We start from the raw sequence: 13646 nt of genomic DNA, 5'->3' as shown, positions 1-13646 counted from the left end.
CCAGGCTCACTTCCATATTCTGCTAAAAAAACTACTTACTTGAAGTTACAGAAGACAAAAGTCTTTAAATTCTAAGCCCTTTCTAATTCTTTATTTTCCTTGTTAATATGGTACTGCTCTGGCCTTTTTTTTTAAAAAAATAACTATTTATTTTTGGCTGTGCTGGGTCTTTGTTGCTGCATGGGCTTTTCTCTAATTGGGGTGAGCTGGGGCCACTCTTTGTTGCAGCGTGCAGGCTTCTCATTGCAGTGGCTTCTCTTGTTGTGGAGCGCAGGCGCGGTAGTTGTGGCACAAGAGCTTAGTTGCTCAAGTGCCTGTTGGATCTTCCCTGACCAGGAATTGAACCCATGTACCCTGCCTTGGCAGGCGGATTGTTTACCACTGAGCCGCCAGCAAAGCCCCTGGCCTTCTTAAAATTGTTTCTTCCCTTGATTTTCTGTCATAGTTCTTTCTGCCCCTCACCACTCATCCCCTCAAAACTGTCTTGTATCTCCTGATTTGTTGAGAATAAATTTTAAGCACTTCTGTCGCGGGTACTAAGAAATAGTAGAGATTAAAAATGAATAAGATAGTTCATACATTTAATAATTCAATAAAGGATCTATAAAAAGAAAAATAATAATGCAATATATTAAGTACTAAGTGAAGACCTCCAAGTAGAGGCAGCTTTGTGTTCAGAGAAAGCTGGATTAGCATAGTGCACTGCTGTGTACTTGCTGCTCTGTGATTTTGGAGCAAATGAAACTGAGAGTGTTTCTCATCTGTAAAAGAAGGATAATACAATGCAAATTTCATGTCTTAACCATTAAGAGATTCAAGTGAGATATGGCATTTAACAATACTTGCCAAGTAGTCAGTATTGAATAAAAGTTAAGTTCTCCCTTCCCTCTGTTGACAAGGAAATAACTAAACTGCCTATGGGATTCTGGCAAGGGTTAAATAAAGTAACATTTGGAGAAGGAATACCCAGCAACAAGGGAGAAGGAGATCTAGATCAATTAAACAACATAAAGATCATGGTATATTTTTAAAGCATTGTTGAGAAATCCCACTTAGGGAGCTAACAGGGCCTGGAATAGGTCTGAAAAAGTGGCTTTGGGTTTTACAAGCCATCATAAGGAATCAGACATTCTTTAACCACTGAAGAGTTGAACTTGGAGGAGTGATATGAATCAGTTTGTATTTTTAATGGAATTAAATAATCTCTTTTCTGTATTTCTGAACAGTTGGTTGATGCCGCTTACTACATGTATTGTGTTAATTGGACAACGCTCTTCCTTCCTTGGAAACTGAGCTTTGTGACAGCAAGAACTGAATTTTCTAGTTTCACATACATTTATTGAGTATATAGGATATGCCAGTCTCTATATTCATTAAATATTTTTTAAAAATAAATGTATAAGTCAAATGTATCTGTTGTACTTAACATTCCCCTGATACTGGTAAACTATTAATCTAGTAGTAAACTATCTAACCTTAAGTTATAACCTGTTAATTCAGAGTGGCCCATGTATAATTTAGTATTCTTTTGTTGGCATATGACACACATTCAGTCTCTGACTAGCTTTAAGAATAAAAGAGCATGCTTAGTTGGAAAAGTCAGAGATAGAGGGAGGGCTTTGGGATTGGTGTATCCAGTGGTTCAGTACTATTTCCAGAAAGCAAATTTTTTTCTTCCTTGTTCTGATTTCCAAGGGTTGACTACATATCCTATGTTTTTTCTCATAGTTGTAGGCTAATAAAGGGATTATATGTCAGCAGAAAGTGTGTGTGTGTGTGTGTGTGTGTGTGTATCAGATTATTCTTAAGTTACTACAGTTAACCTTAAATGAACCAGCTTTAGTTCCATGCCTAGTCTTGAACCAGTGATTATGGCCAGAGAAATGGAATAGATTGATTGGCTTAATAAATTGATCATCTCCTTACCCTAATTTCCAACTGGATGTGGGGAGGGGAAGAAGATTCTGGGTAGGCTAAATTATCTTATATTATCATACTATTGTGTAATGGTTCACATGTTCACTATGTAAGTATTCAATAATAATTTGTGTGGAAGATGAAATCAGGTTTTAGGTTCACTCCATAACATTGAATTATGAAAATGTATCTCTTTTAATTTTTATCTTTCTCAGACTAGAATTTTTGTATAAAAATAGAGTCTGGGCACTCTCATGAACATAATCAGATGGTATATTGGAACTGTTTATTGATAGTGCTCTGGGCTAACTCACTGTGATGGTTGGGTCAGTCTAGTCTTATAGTTGTTGGATAGAACTATGACCAGGGAACTTCATTCTAAGCCACCAAATTAGTTCTTTAATGATTAACAGCAAGTTGACCAATTAGAAAGTAAGTCTCATTATTTCAGTCATTATACAGATGCTATGCTGTGACTTTGAAGATAAAGTCAATCAAATTCTTAAATTACCAGTTTTTCTCAAATATTTGCAAAAGGAAGAAAGTACATTAAAATGTTAGTGTAGAATATAAAATTCAAAAAATTTTAGAGATAAAATATAAAGCATAGTAATATTCTCTAGGCCATGTTTACCTAACCATTAGTAAAAAATTATTGATCTCTCTTGGATAGAAGAGACCCCATTCATCAAATTAGTTGCCAGGAGAACTGCGGCAGAATGCTCTAAGTTTATAACTGCATTAGAGAAGCTGCAAGATTGTAAATTTACTACTCTTAATCTTAACTTTTCAGAAAACATCCTTATATTTTATGATGAGAAACTACGGTCCAAAAATGGTTATTACTTCTTCAGGGTCATTGTTTGTAAAATGGACATAGGACTTAAAAGTATATCTTTCTAGGTAGTATGGTTTGAAAACCATGTCTGAGAATTGGCCTTTCTAGAAAGTAACATCTATTTAAAATGAAAATGCTTATCTTATTTTTTATAAGAACAAAGAGAAGCTGTAATTTTTTTAAAAAAAGTAAGTTTGTTTTAATTAGTATTTATCTTAAACTGTCTTTATTTTCCCAGACTCTTAGGGTTCCCCTCAGCTTGAAGTATTCCTGCCCTTCTGAAAGCACTTGGAAACTAGCAGTATCTTCTCTCCTCAAAGTTCTTTCTATTGGGCTACCTGTTGCCCGGCAACATGCTTCTTCGGGAAAATTTGACAGTATGTGGCCGGAACTAGCCAACACCTTTGAAGACTTTCTCTTTACTAAAAGGTCAGCTCATTCATTTTTACAATTAAGACAATCTTTCAAGAAGTGCACATTATACCTATAATTGCCTAAGAACAGTATTTCTCGTTATTCATTAGTTAACTAATTGACTATTAAGATCGCTAGATTGTATACAAAGAACGAGTTAGGCATTTATGCACTGGGTACATTATCTGTAAGCAGAGGATAATTTTGCTCTTTACCGTGTTGCTGGTTGTAAGCTAGGAGTCTTTTCTATAAGACCACATGATTAAATCATAATTAAGGAGCCATGGTTTTAACTTGATGAATCTAAGAAGATCTGTTAAAAAAATCTAGTGTCCATTTAGCATCACAAGAGAAGAACCATATCAGAAAATCAGTTTTTTTCAGAATAAATAAGATCGTTGGTAATAATGAACAGCTCTTTAAGATGTTTAAGTTGTGCAAAGAAGAATGAAATTTTCATTGTGTAATGTGCAACAGAGGGTGTATCTTAAGGATGGTATTTTGGCCCCTCACTGAATGAGAATAGGATAATTGAAATGTGGGCTAAATTTTTTGAATGAGGAATCTGCTCCAGTCTGTCTAAAGCTATACTAATACAGCAGTCACTGCTGCTGCTGCTACTGCTGCTAAGTCGCTTCAGTCGTGTCTGACTCTGTGCGACCCCATAGACGGCAGCCCACCAGGCTCCCCGGTCCCTGGGATTCTCCAGGCAAGAACACTGGAGTGGGTTGCCATTTCCTTCTCCAATGCATGAAAGTGGAAAGTGAAAGTGAAGTCTCTCAGTTGTGTCCGACCCTCAGCAACCCCATGGACTGCAGCCTTCCAGGCTCCTCTGTCCATGAGATTTTCCAGGCAAGAGTACTGGAGTGGGGTGCCATTGCCTTCTCCTTTTAATTAACTAAGTCACATTAAAAATTGAGTTCTTCAGTCTCATTAGCTAGTCTGATTAGCCATGTCTCATTTGTGGCTAGTGGTTGCTATAGAGGGCACTGTATGCAGATCATTGAACATTTCCGTCATAGGAAGTTCTGTTGGGCAGCACTGATCTAAAATGTACCATTTTATTAGAGATGGGCTTATCACTAATAGCTGTGATAGGTAGGCAGTCTTCAGTACTCCTACAGTCTAATTTTCCTTTGTGCTATAGTGGTGAAATTCTGTGATAACAAAAGTTTTTCTGTTTTGTTTTTTTTATCCGTTAATCACTTTTTTTAAACTATAGAATGATGAATATGCCATGTACTGCTGTGTAACCATTTTAAATTGCTAGTTTGAAATCATTTAAATTATAAATTTCATATACGTGAAGAAAAATTTACATTGGCACGTTGACAATGATCAGATGAGTCTACAGCAGAGTGATTTAATGAAGAAATTTTGTCTGTCTTTCTAATGTTTAGTTATTTAGTAAAGAAAAATTGTAGAGTGCAGAAATTGTAGAGTGCAGAAGCTTAACTTAAATTTTTTCTCTATAAGAGCTTATCTGATGTTTCAGAATTAGAAGCAATGATATGTGATCCTAATTTCTGTTTCCATAACTAGTCAGATTTTGTTTCGCTTTCTTACATATTTCTTACCTCTAGAAATCTTACTGATACCAATGCAAGCATACTATACCTTTCTCTGTGCTGTTTCCCAACTGTTTATGGTCTGCAAGCTGCTTTCACAAGGCAGTACGGTAACAGAAAACAAAACCAAAATCAACTAGAAGAAAGGAGAGGCTTTGAACATCACTGAGGGCTCTCATAAATGAATGAATTATTTAAACGAGTGAAAGAAAAATCCAGTTAAAAATGAGAAACTAAAAGATTGTAGCCTGGTAGACACTTGGACTTCGCTAGTGGCTCAGACGGTAAAGCGTCTGTCTACAATGTGGGAGTCAGGAAGATCCACTGGAGAAGGAAATGGCAATCCACTCCAGTACTATTGCCTGGAAAATCCCATGGATAGAGGAGCCTAGTAGGCTACAGTCCATGGGGTTGAAAAGAGTCGGACACGACTGAGCGACTCCACTTACTTACTTAGACACTTGAGGTCTATTAGGAATTCATTCAAACACCCTTTTAATACCAAAACACGGTGGTAGTTCTTTAGAACAGTGGTTCCTAGCCTTTTTGGTACCAGAGACCAATTTCATGGAAAACAGCTGCTTATCTCCTGTGTGGCTGGGTTCCTAATGGGGTTGGGGACCCGTGCTCTAGAAGACACATGGGCTAGTGGGAATTCATACAGTTATGGTCTGTTGACCTTCAGTTAAAAACACTAAGTACTACCCGGAAGAATTGAAACATTCACACAAAAACTTGTACACGAATGTTTATAGCAATATTATCATAATAGCCAAATAAATGAAAACAATCCAAATGTTCTGATGAATGGATAAATTTGATTTGTACATGCATACAGTGGAATAGTTAGCCGTGAAATACTGATGCATATTACAATATAGATGAATCTTGAAATCGTTATGCTAAGTGAAAGAATGCAAACACAAATGAGGTCACATATGGTTTGACTTGTGTTTCAGAGTTGGGAGGAGGGTAGAATAAGGCATGACTACTCATGGATGCAGAGTTTCTTTTGGAGGTGATGAAAATATTCTAGAATTAGAAATGACCATTGTACAACTTTGTGAATATACTAAAAAGCATTATATGGTACCATTTAAAAGGATACATTTTATGGTATGAATTACATTTCAAAAAATAAATTTAATGTACCATACAGACAGAACTGAAGAAAAATACAAATAATATTTTATCAGTTTGAAGTCTCTTTTCTGTCAAATAAGGATTCATGAAAAAAAAATTTTTTTAAGATTTCCATTATACTTCTCAAACTTAGACTACAACAATCTTATATGTCCCATTTGTACCTACAATATTGACTATCTCCCTTTATAATTTATAGGTAAATTCTGTTAATCATCTGTGGTTTTAAAAGCTCAACCAGTGTTTTTTGATATGCTCACAATATCTAGTAAGGATTGTTATTGTTCAGTTGCTAAGTTGTGTCTGACTCTTTGCAACCCCATGGACTGCACAGCATGCCTGGTTCCTGTCTCCACAGTTTCCACAGATTTGCTCAAATTCACGTGCATTGAATTGGTGATGGTGTCTAACATCTCATCCTCTGCTTCCCCCTTCTCCATTTGTCTTTTGTCTTTCCCAGATCTAGTAAGAATACTAACTATAAATTAAAACAAATAACCACTATAGTGAATTCTGAGATCAGAATATTCAGCCTGTCCACAGTTGAATAAATGTCTGATTTTATTGATCATTAGAATTAGAAGTAAACTTTTCAGCTTTGTACACTAGTCCCTTCCCTCATATATTTTTAAAAAGTAGTTTAGTGTTTCTGATGTGTGATCCCAATAATGTTAATACTGTATGTTCTTGATAAGCTTTTTTAAATTGGTAGTTAGCCAATTGGTATTTTCTCTGTGTGTGTCTATTTTAATACATGTAATGAGATAAACCAGATAATACCAAATAGAGCAAGAATAGCTCTAGATATAAAACTCTATACTCTACCTCTAAATCTAAACATGGTAATACTGTTCTTACATTTATAACTTTTATAAAAGAGCAGAACTTAGGTTCAGATATAAGTCTAGGTTCAAATTGTGGTTTGTCATTTATTTGCAATGTGTCTTGGTCATATGACTAGCCATTCAAAGCTTCAGTTTCCTCTTCTGTCAATTACATGGAATACCTGTGGTTACTGTGAATATAGGTGATACTGTGAATAAAGCTCTTAATACAGTGGTTGGCTTTCTAATTTTTGCTGTCATTATTATTGTAATAATCATTATCATCCTATTCTCAGCTGTTTGTAAAAGTGCTTAATATTTCATTGTTTCATAAGCTTAATAGAACTTTACTGCCCATTCTTATTAAGAGCCACAGGGTCTAGAATTGACTTTGGGTCTCTCAGAACTGTTGATTTATTCTGATTTTGGTGGAACAGTTTTCTGCTTTAGAAAGTCTGAATCAGTCCTCTTTTCAGATGTTTGCTTTTATTATAAATATATTTAGTATATCATATTTATTACAAATTAGTGGTTAATGGGCTGTCACTGAGTGAATAATTAAGCATCTTGACCATGGCTGTCTTAAATCACTGGCAATATAAGTGAATTCAGTTTTTGTCACAATGGTAATTTTTGCTGTGACTCCAGATGATAGTATTTTTACTTTTCCTTGTTTTTCACTCATAGTACTAAAAGACGTTTAGTTCTACAGATTTTATTTAGTTCAAGATTGAGCCAAGTATTTTTGTAGCTAAAATTTCATGTTTGTAATTAGAATACTAATTACTTTAAGAAATAACTGTTCTTTTAAATAAATGATAATGTTCTAACTTGGATGAGGAAATTTTTTTGATGTTCAAATTCTGTTTGTATTTTCGGGAAGTATTTTACCTTTAAAAATCAAGTCTTTTATTTGTTTATATTTTTTAGCATACCTCCAGATAACCTCTCTATTCAAGAATTTCAAAGAAATGAAAGTATTGATGTTGAGGTGAGGAATCTATTTAAAACATTTTCCTACGACTATACAAACCAAATAATAAAAATGTTGAAACTGTAAAATTGCTTAAAACATAAAGTGATACATTGAATATGAACCTAAAAACATTAAAACTCTCAAAAAGGTTAAAGTTTAATTTTTAAAGCACTGATATTTAAAAAACTACTTTTTTATATTTGTTAGCTTTGTGCATGTTGTCTAGATACTTAATTGTGTCCACTTAATAAAGAGCAGTTAATTTAGTAAAATAAATCTATCAGTGAGCATGTATTTGAGAGCTTTATAGTTTGACAAATCAGATGTTTGTATTTAATTGATAAGTTGCTCAGATTTCTCTATTTTTAACCAGCTGTAGCAATGGCACTCCACTCCAGTACTCTTGCCTGGAAAATCCCATGGATGGAGGAGCCTGGTGGGCTGCAATCCATGGGGTCGCTAAGAGTCAGACACGACTGAGCGACTTCATTTTCACTTTTCACTTTCATGCACTGGAGAAGGAAATGGCAACCCACTCCAGTATTCTTGCCTGGAGAATCCCAGGGATGGGGGAGCCTGGTGGGCTGCCGTCTATGGAGTCACACAGAATTGGACACGACTGAAGTAACTTAGCAGCAGAAACAAATAATGAATGTTTTTTAAAGAATATATTCTTCTGATTATAAATGGAATTTAAACAAGTAATTTTCAGTTATGGATTTTTGGTTGAGGGGGTTTATTATTTCCCTGTAAGTGGGATAGGGGAACTTTTTAAATAAAACAAATCAAATAAATTACATAAAAAGCGTTGGCATCATATACAGATGTAAAGTATTGCCTTTTGTCCCATTGCTGTACTAACTCTTATAAACTCTTCTTCAAACTTTTGTTTTTCTTTAAAAGGCAAAATAATACATTATATGTTAGAAATAAGCTATTTAACAAAAATGAATATAACTTCTTAATAGCTCATTTTTATGGTACTAAAAGGTGATTTAAATCTTATTCTTAGTCCCTTTTTAGATATGGTATTCTAACATGGATGTATTTCATATGCTGATTTTTTTTTCTCCCGAGCACACTTTGCATTTATCATGTTGAATATCAAAATGTATTGAATTTGTGTAGGAAACAGTTTGTAGTATTGATTATTTGTAATAAAGTTTATTCACTAAGACACATGAGGGAAGCAAACTAATTATCCTCTATATTAACATTAAAATGCTTTTATACATCTATTAGGAAAAATTCTGATACTCTTTTAAAATAAAATTTAAAATTTATTCTATAAGTTATTATCTCTTAAAAAATAATGAATTTGCCTCTTTTGTTTTAGGTAGTTCAGCTTATCAGCACTGAGATATTGCCTTATGCCAATTTTATTCCTAAGGAATTTGTTGGTCAGATAATGACTATGCTTAATAAAGGATCAATACATTCTCAGTCATCTTCATTTACAGGTATGTTATTTCAATGATTTTTTAAAAATGTTAATAAACACTGAAATATTTTTGAAGAAGCTGACTTGTAGAAATGTTACTTCTACAATTGTGGTAAATGTAAATGGGTGAATGGTTAAGAAAGAATGTAATGTAGAACATTAAGCTTTATGAGGGAAAAATGTGATAAATATTCTATGAATTGTGTGTGATGAATTAAATTGCAGAGTACTTATGGAAATCACCTAAATCATTGCAGGCTGACATAAGTTAGCCAGTTTTGTGAAGTCATGGATTATTGTGAAGTAATGAGTGTATATTCTTACCACTTAGTTAACTTGGTTAACTTAATAGTTGGGTAACAAGTGTCAGTTTTGTCATCTATAAAATAAAGATCTTAATACCAACCTCTCAGGACTATAAATTGCAGTTAGTCCATTTACAAACTGGTTCTTTTTCCTAGTGCAGACAGTTTTTTAAAATAATCTGGTAAAGTGCAGGTTTAACATTCATTTCAGCCACTCAGTTGTTTCCAACTCTCTGATGCCATGGATTGAAGCACCAACTCCTGGAGCTTGCTCAAACTCACATCCATTGAGTCGGTGATGCCAGCCAACCATCTTATCCTCTGTCATCTGCTTCTCCTCCTGCCTTCAATCTTTCCCAGCATGAGGGTCTTTTCCAATGAGTCAGTTCTTTCATCAGGTGGCCAAAATATTGGAGTTTCAGCTTCAACATTAGTCCTTCCAATGAATATTCAGGACTGATTTCCTTTAGGATGGACTGGTTGGATCTCCTTACAGTCCAAGGGACTCTCAAGAGTCTTCTCCAACACCATAGTTCAAAAGCATCAGTTCTTTAGTGCTCAGCTTTCTTTATGTCCAACTCTCACATCCATACATGACTACTGGAAAAACCATGGCTTTGACTAGACGGACCTTTGCTGGTAAAGTGATATCTCTGCTTTTTATTATGCTCTCTTGGTTGGCTTTTCTTCCAAAGAGCAAGCATCTTTTAATTTCATGGCTATAGTCACCATCTGCAGTGATTTTGGAGCCCCTAAAAATGAAGTCTGTCACTGTTTACATTGTTTTCCCACCTGTTTGCCATGAAGTGATGGGACTGGATGCCATGATCTTAGTTTTCTGAATGTTAAGTTTTTAACAAACATTAGAACATCAGAGAAAAATTTCTGAAGTCCATTTAATGTAGTTAACTTCTTAAGAATATTTAAAAATTATAGATCAGTTTTTATAAAATACATTTTAAGAACCATATTTATAACTACATGTAAATATTCTGTTAAATAAGGACTATTGAATTACCATATATACTTTTTATAGCAATTTTTTGATGATACCTGTTGCTATTTGTAGTATTAATTGTACCAAGATAAAGAAGGTACATGTATGTATATTCTTCCAGTGACTTTACAATCAGACACAAATTTTTCATCTTTAACTTGGAGTTTTCTTTAAATGTATACATACAAAGTCTTTTTGTTAATAAATAAGGTCAACTTATAAACACAGAGGTTCCAGTGATATTTGGTGCCCTGTTCTTGAGTATGATCTGACAGCCAGAGCTCACAGATGGTTGAGGAAATCTGCCAACACGAAAGAGAAAGACCAAAACAATTGAGAGGTTAGAAAAAATTGGGAAGAAAGAGATAAAAATGCAGAGCCATAGAAAACATTTATTTTAAAAAATTATAATTAGGATGTTCAAGGAGATAAAAGATTTTACATTCATAAAACAAGAAAAATGCTGTTAAAGTGGAACAGTTAGAACACAAAAGAGTTCAAAGAAGCTAAAAATATGATAGCTGACATAAATTCTATGAAAGGTTGGAAGAAAACATTAAGGAAAAACCTAGAAGTAGAACAAAGACAAACAAGTGGACAATCTGAGAGGAAAGAAAATGGATCTCAGGGATGTTACATCTGACAGTAGGTCTTCCAAAAAGAGAAAAACTTCGAGAGGAAGTTATTAAAGAAACAAATTGAAGATATAAATCTGCAGATTAAAAGTGGTCACTCACAGACTTCCCTGGTGGGTTAGTGGTAAAGACGCTACCTACCAATGCAAGAGACACGGGTTCTATCCCTGGTCCAAGAAGATTCCACATGCCTCAGAGCAGCTAAGCCCACGCACCACAGCTTTGAAGCCTGTGCTCTGAAGCCTGGGAGTCACAACTCAGCAACTGCTGAAGCCACATGTCTAGAGCCTGTGCTCTACAAAAAGACAAGCCACCGCAGTGAGAAGCCTGTACACAGCAACTAGAGAGTAGTCCCTGCTTGCCGTAACTAGAGAAGAGCCTGCCCAGAAATGAAGACCCAGCACAGCCAAAAATAAATACATAGATTAAAAAAAAAAAAAAGTGGTCACTCAGTACCCAGAATAGTGAAAGAAAAAAAGACTCACAATAAGTCTTGTCATCGTGAAATACCAGAGTATCAGGGATACAGAGAAGACGCTAAAAGATTTCAGAAAAGACAAAAAGAAGTTCAAATACCAAAGAGTTGGGTCAAAAGGACATTGGACTTCTCAGTAGCAACACTGAATGCTCACATACATTGAGGCTGTGGTTTCAGAGTCAAATGGAAAAGGTTATTAACGCAGAGTTTTATACCTAGGCCCAGCTGTTGGCCAAGTGAGGAATGTAGAATGGTAATTCTCAAATGTCAGCGTGCATTATCCTCACCTGGAGGGAAGTCACTGTTGGGCTTTAACCCCAGAGTTTCTGGTTCAGTAGGTCTGGAGTGAGGCATGAGAATATGCTAACACATTCTCTGGTGATGCTGATGGTGCTAGGAACTACACTTTGAGTATGACAGTAAAATGACACTTTCAGAAATGTAGTCTCAAAATTTTTACTTCCTCCCATTCACGTTCTCAGGAACTGCAGAATATGCTCTGTGAAAACAAAGGAGTAAATCAAGAAAGGGGAGAGCGTTAAGATCTAGAAAGTAAGATATAACACAAGAGAGAATAAAAAACTCACAGGGTGAGGCCAGAGACTGGTTCCAGGAGATAACTGGACAGCATATCCACAGGGCAACTAGTCCAGACCAGAGCAGAGGTCAGGGTCTGGGGAAGATGCTGCCAAGAGAAAAAATGAAAGAGACAATCAAATGGATTATTCCAAGTTGGACCATGTGGAAGACTATTGAGAGGTGTTCTATAGTGCTGTTGAAGTGTAACCAAAGACCAGGACATGAAAACTTTAAAGTGATGTGAGTGGATAGTCATGCCTTGTTTTTGATCTTGCAAGGGGGAAAATTGTTCTCTGTCTCTCTCACACACACATTATAAGTTTTTCATACATACTCCTTACCACTTAAGAAATTTCCTTTTATTCCTACATTGCTAAGAATTTGTATCACTAGAGTATATTTATTTAACCTTGTATTAACCATCAAACATTATTAATTCTACAGAAGCAGAGATTGATATTCGTTTGAGAGAAGAATTTTCTAAAATGTGTTTTGAAACCCTGCTTCAGTTTTCCTTCAGTAATAAAGTCACAACACCTCAAGAAGGCTACATCTCACGAATGGCACTCTCAGTGCTTCTTAAGAGGTCTCAGGATGTACTACATCGTTATATAGAGGATGAAAGATTAAGTGGCAAATGCCCTCTTCCAAGGTATATGTATATATATTTTTTTAATTAAAGAAATACACTATCATAGTTGTTAATAATTTAAAAAACTGAGAAAGGTGTTTTCATAAATATTTCTGAACTTGAGGCTGTTTATAATTTTATTTATTCCATACAATGTAAATATTCATAAGTTTTGCTGCATATATATTAGTGTGTTTATTATAGGATGCCTTTTCTGACTCCTCATGGGGGTTAAGTAATATATGACATACATACCAAGTTACTTATATTATTTTGGGAAAAAAATGAATTCTAAAATATATCTTCCCAAGGATTTCTGCTTAAGGACCTGTGGATCTGTATGAACACATGATTGTTAATTTCTCTAGAGAGAAAATAATAGTTAAATCATACTTTATGAACTTCCTTGTTTGTTTTACAGTCATTTCAAGGTTTCTCTGTAAGTCATCTAGCCATATCTTGTATCTTCTTTTCATCTACTTGGCCTAATTAAGTCCTTGTACCTAAACTGATTTCCTTCTCATTTGGTCAAGCTCTAGATCTTTCTGCTAAGCCAAGGCTAATCAAAGTTGGGGTACAGATCAGAATTCATAAAAAAATACAATAAAAAATTGGATTATGTTGCCAACCTAGTTTTTAATGTGTAAGTTAGAATTTAAGGCAAAGCAAGTGAATCAAACAGAACATGATATTGGAAGACAAAGTAATCTAAATCAGGAAAAGAGTTAGGAAATTACTGTGGATCCCCTTCTATAAGGCAGTATTGGAGAGGTAAATCACTAACCCTAAGTATTTGTGTACATTCTTATTTACTTAGAATAAATCTCTAGAGTTGGAATTGACCTGTCAAAAGATACAGACCTTTTAAAAGGTTTCGATATATATTACAAATTGCCTATC

At 34.8% G+C, this 13646-nt stretch overlaps 1 protein-coding gene and 1 long non-coding RNA gene across 6 annotated transcripts in view; one reads left to right on the top strand and one right to left on the bottom strand.

The window, feature by feature from the left end:
- The window catches only part of MON2 (MON2 homolog, regulator of endosome-to-Golgi trafficking), a 111925-nt gene that overhangs the window by 84709 nt on the left and 13570 nt on the right, over positions 1-13646 (top strand). For all 5 annotated transcript variants that reach the window (XM_061416611.1, XM_061416612.1, XM_061416614.1 and 2 more), the window contains 4 exons: positions 2994-3184; positions 7635-7695; positions 9017-9140; positions 12560-12767. In XM_061416611.1, the coding sequence (XP_061272595.1) occupies positions 2994-3184; positions 7635-7695; positions 9017-9140; positions 12560-12767 (584 nt within the window). The remainder of the gene's footprint in view (positions 1-2993; positions 3185-7634; positions 7696-9016; positions 9141-12559; positions 12768-13646) is intronic.
- Positions 5471-12561, bottom strand: LOC133247617 (uncharacterized). The gene is made up of 3 exons (XR_009736448.1): positions 12124-12561; positions 11824-12035; positions 5471-10725 (listed from the first exon to the last, which is right to left on the bottom strand). It is a non-coding gene; the product is annotated as an uncharacterized LOC133247617 (long non-coding RNA).

The sequence above is a fragment of the Bos javanicus genome, chromosome 5 (assembly GCF_032452875.1).
Source record: "Bos javanicus breed banteng chromosome 5, ARS-OSU_banteng_1.0, whole genome shotgun sequence".
Lineage (NCBI taxonomy): Eukaryota > Metazoa > Chordata > Mammalia > Artiodactyla > Bovidae > Bos > Bos javanicus.
The sequence above is the reverse complement of the archived record's forward strand: the minus strand, read 5'-3'. Positions and strand labels throughout refer to the sequence as shown.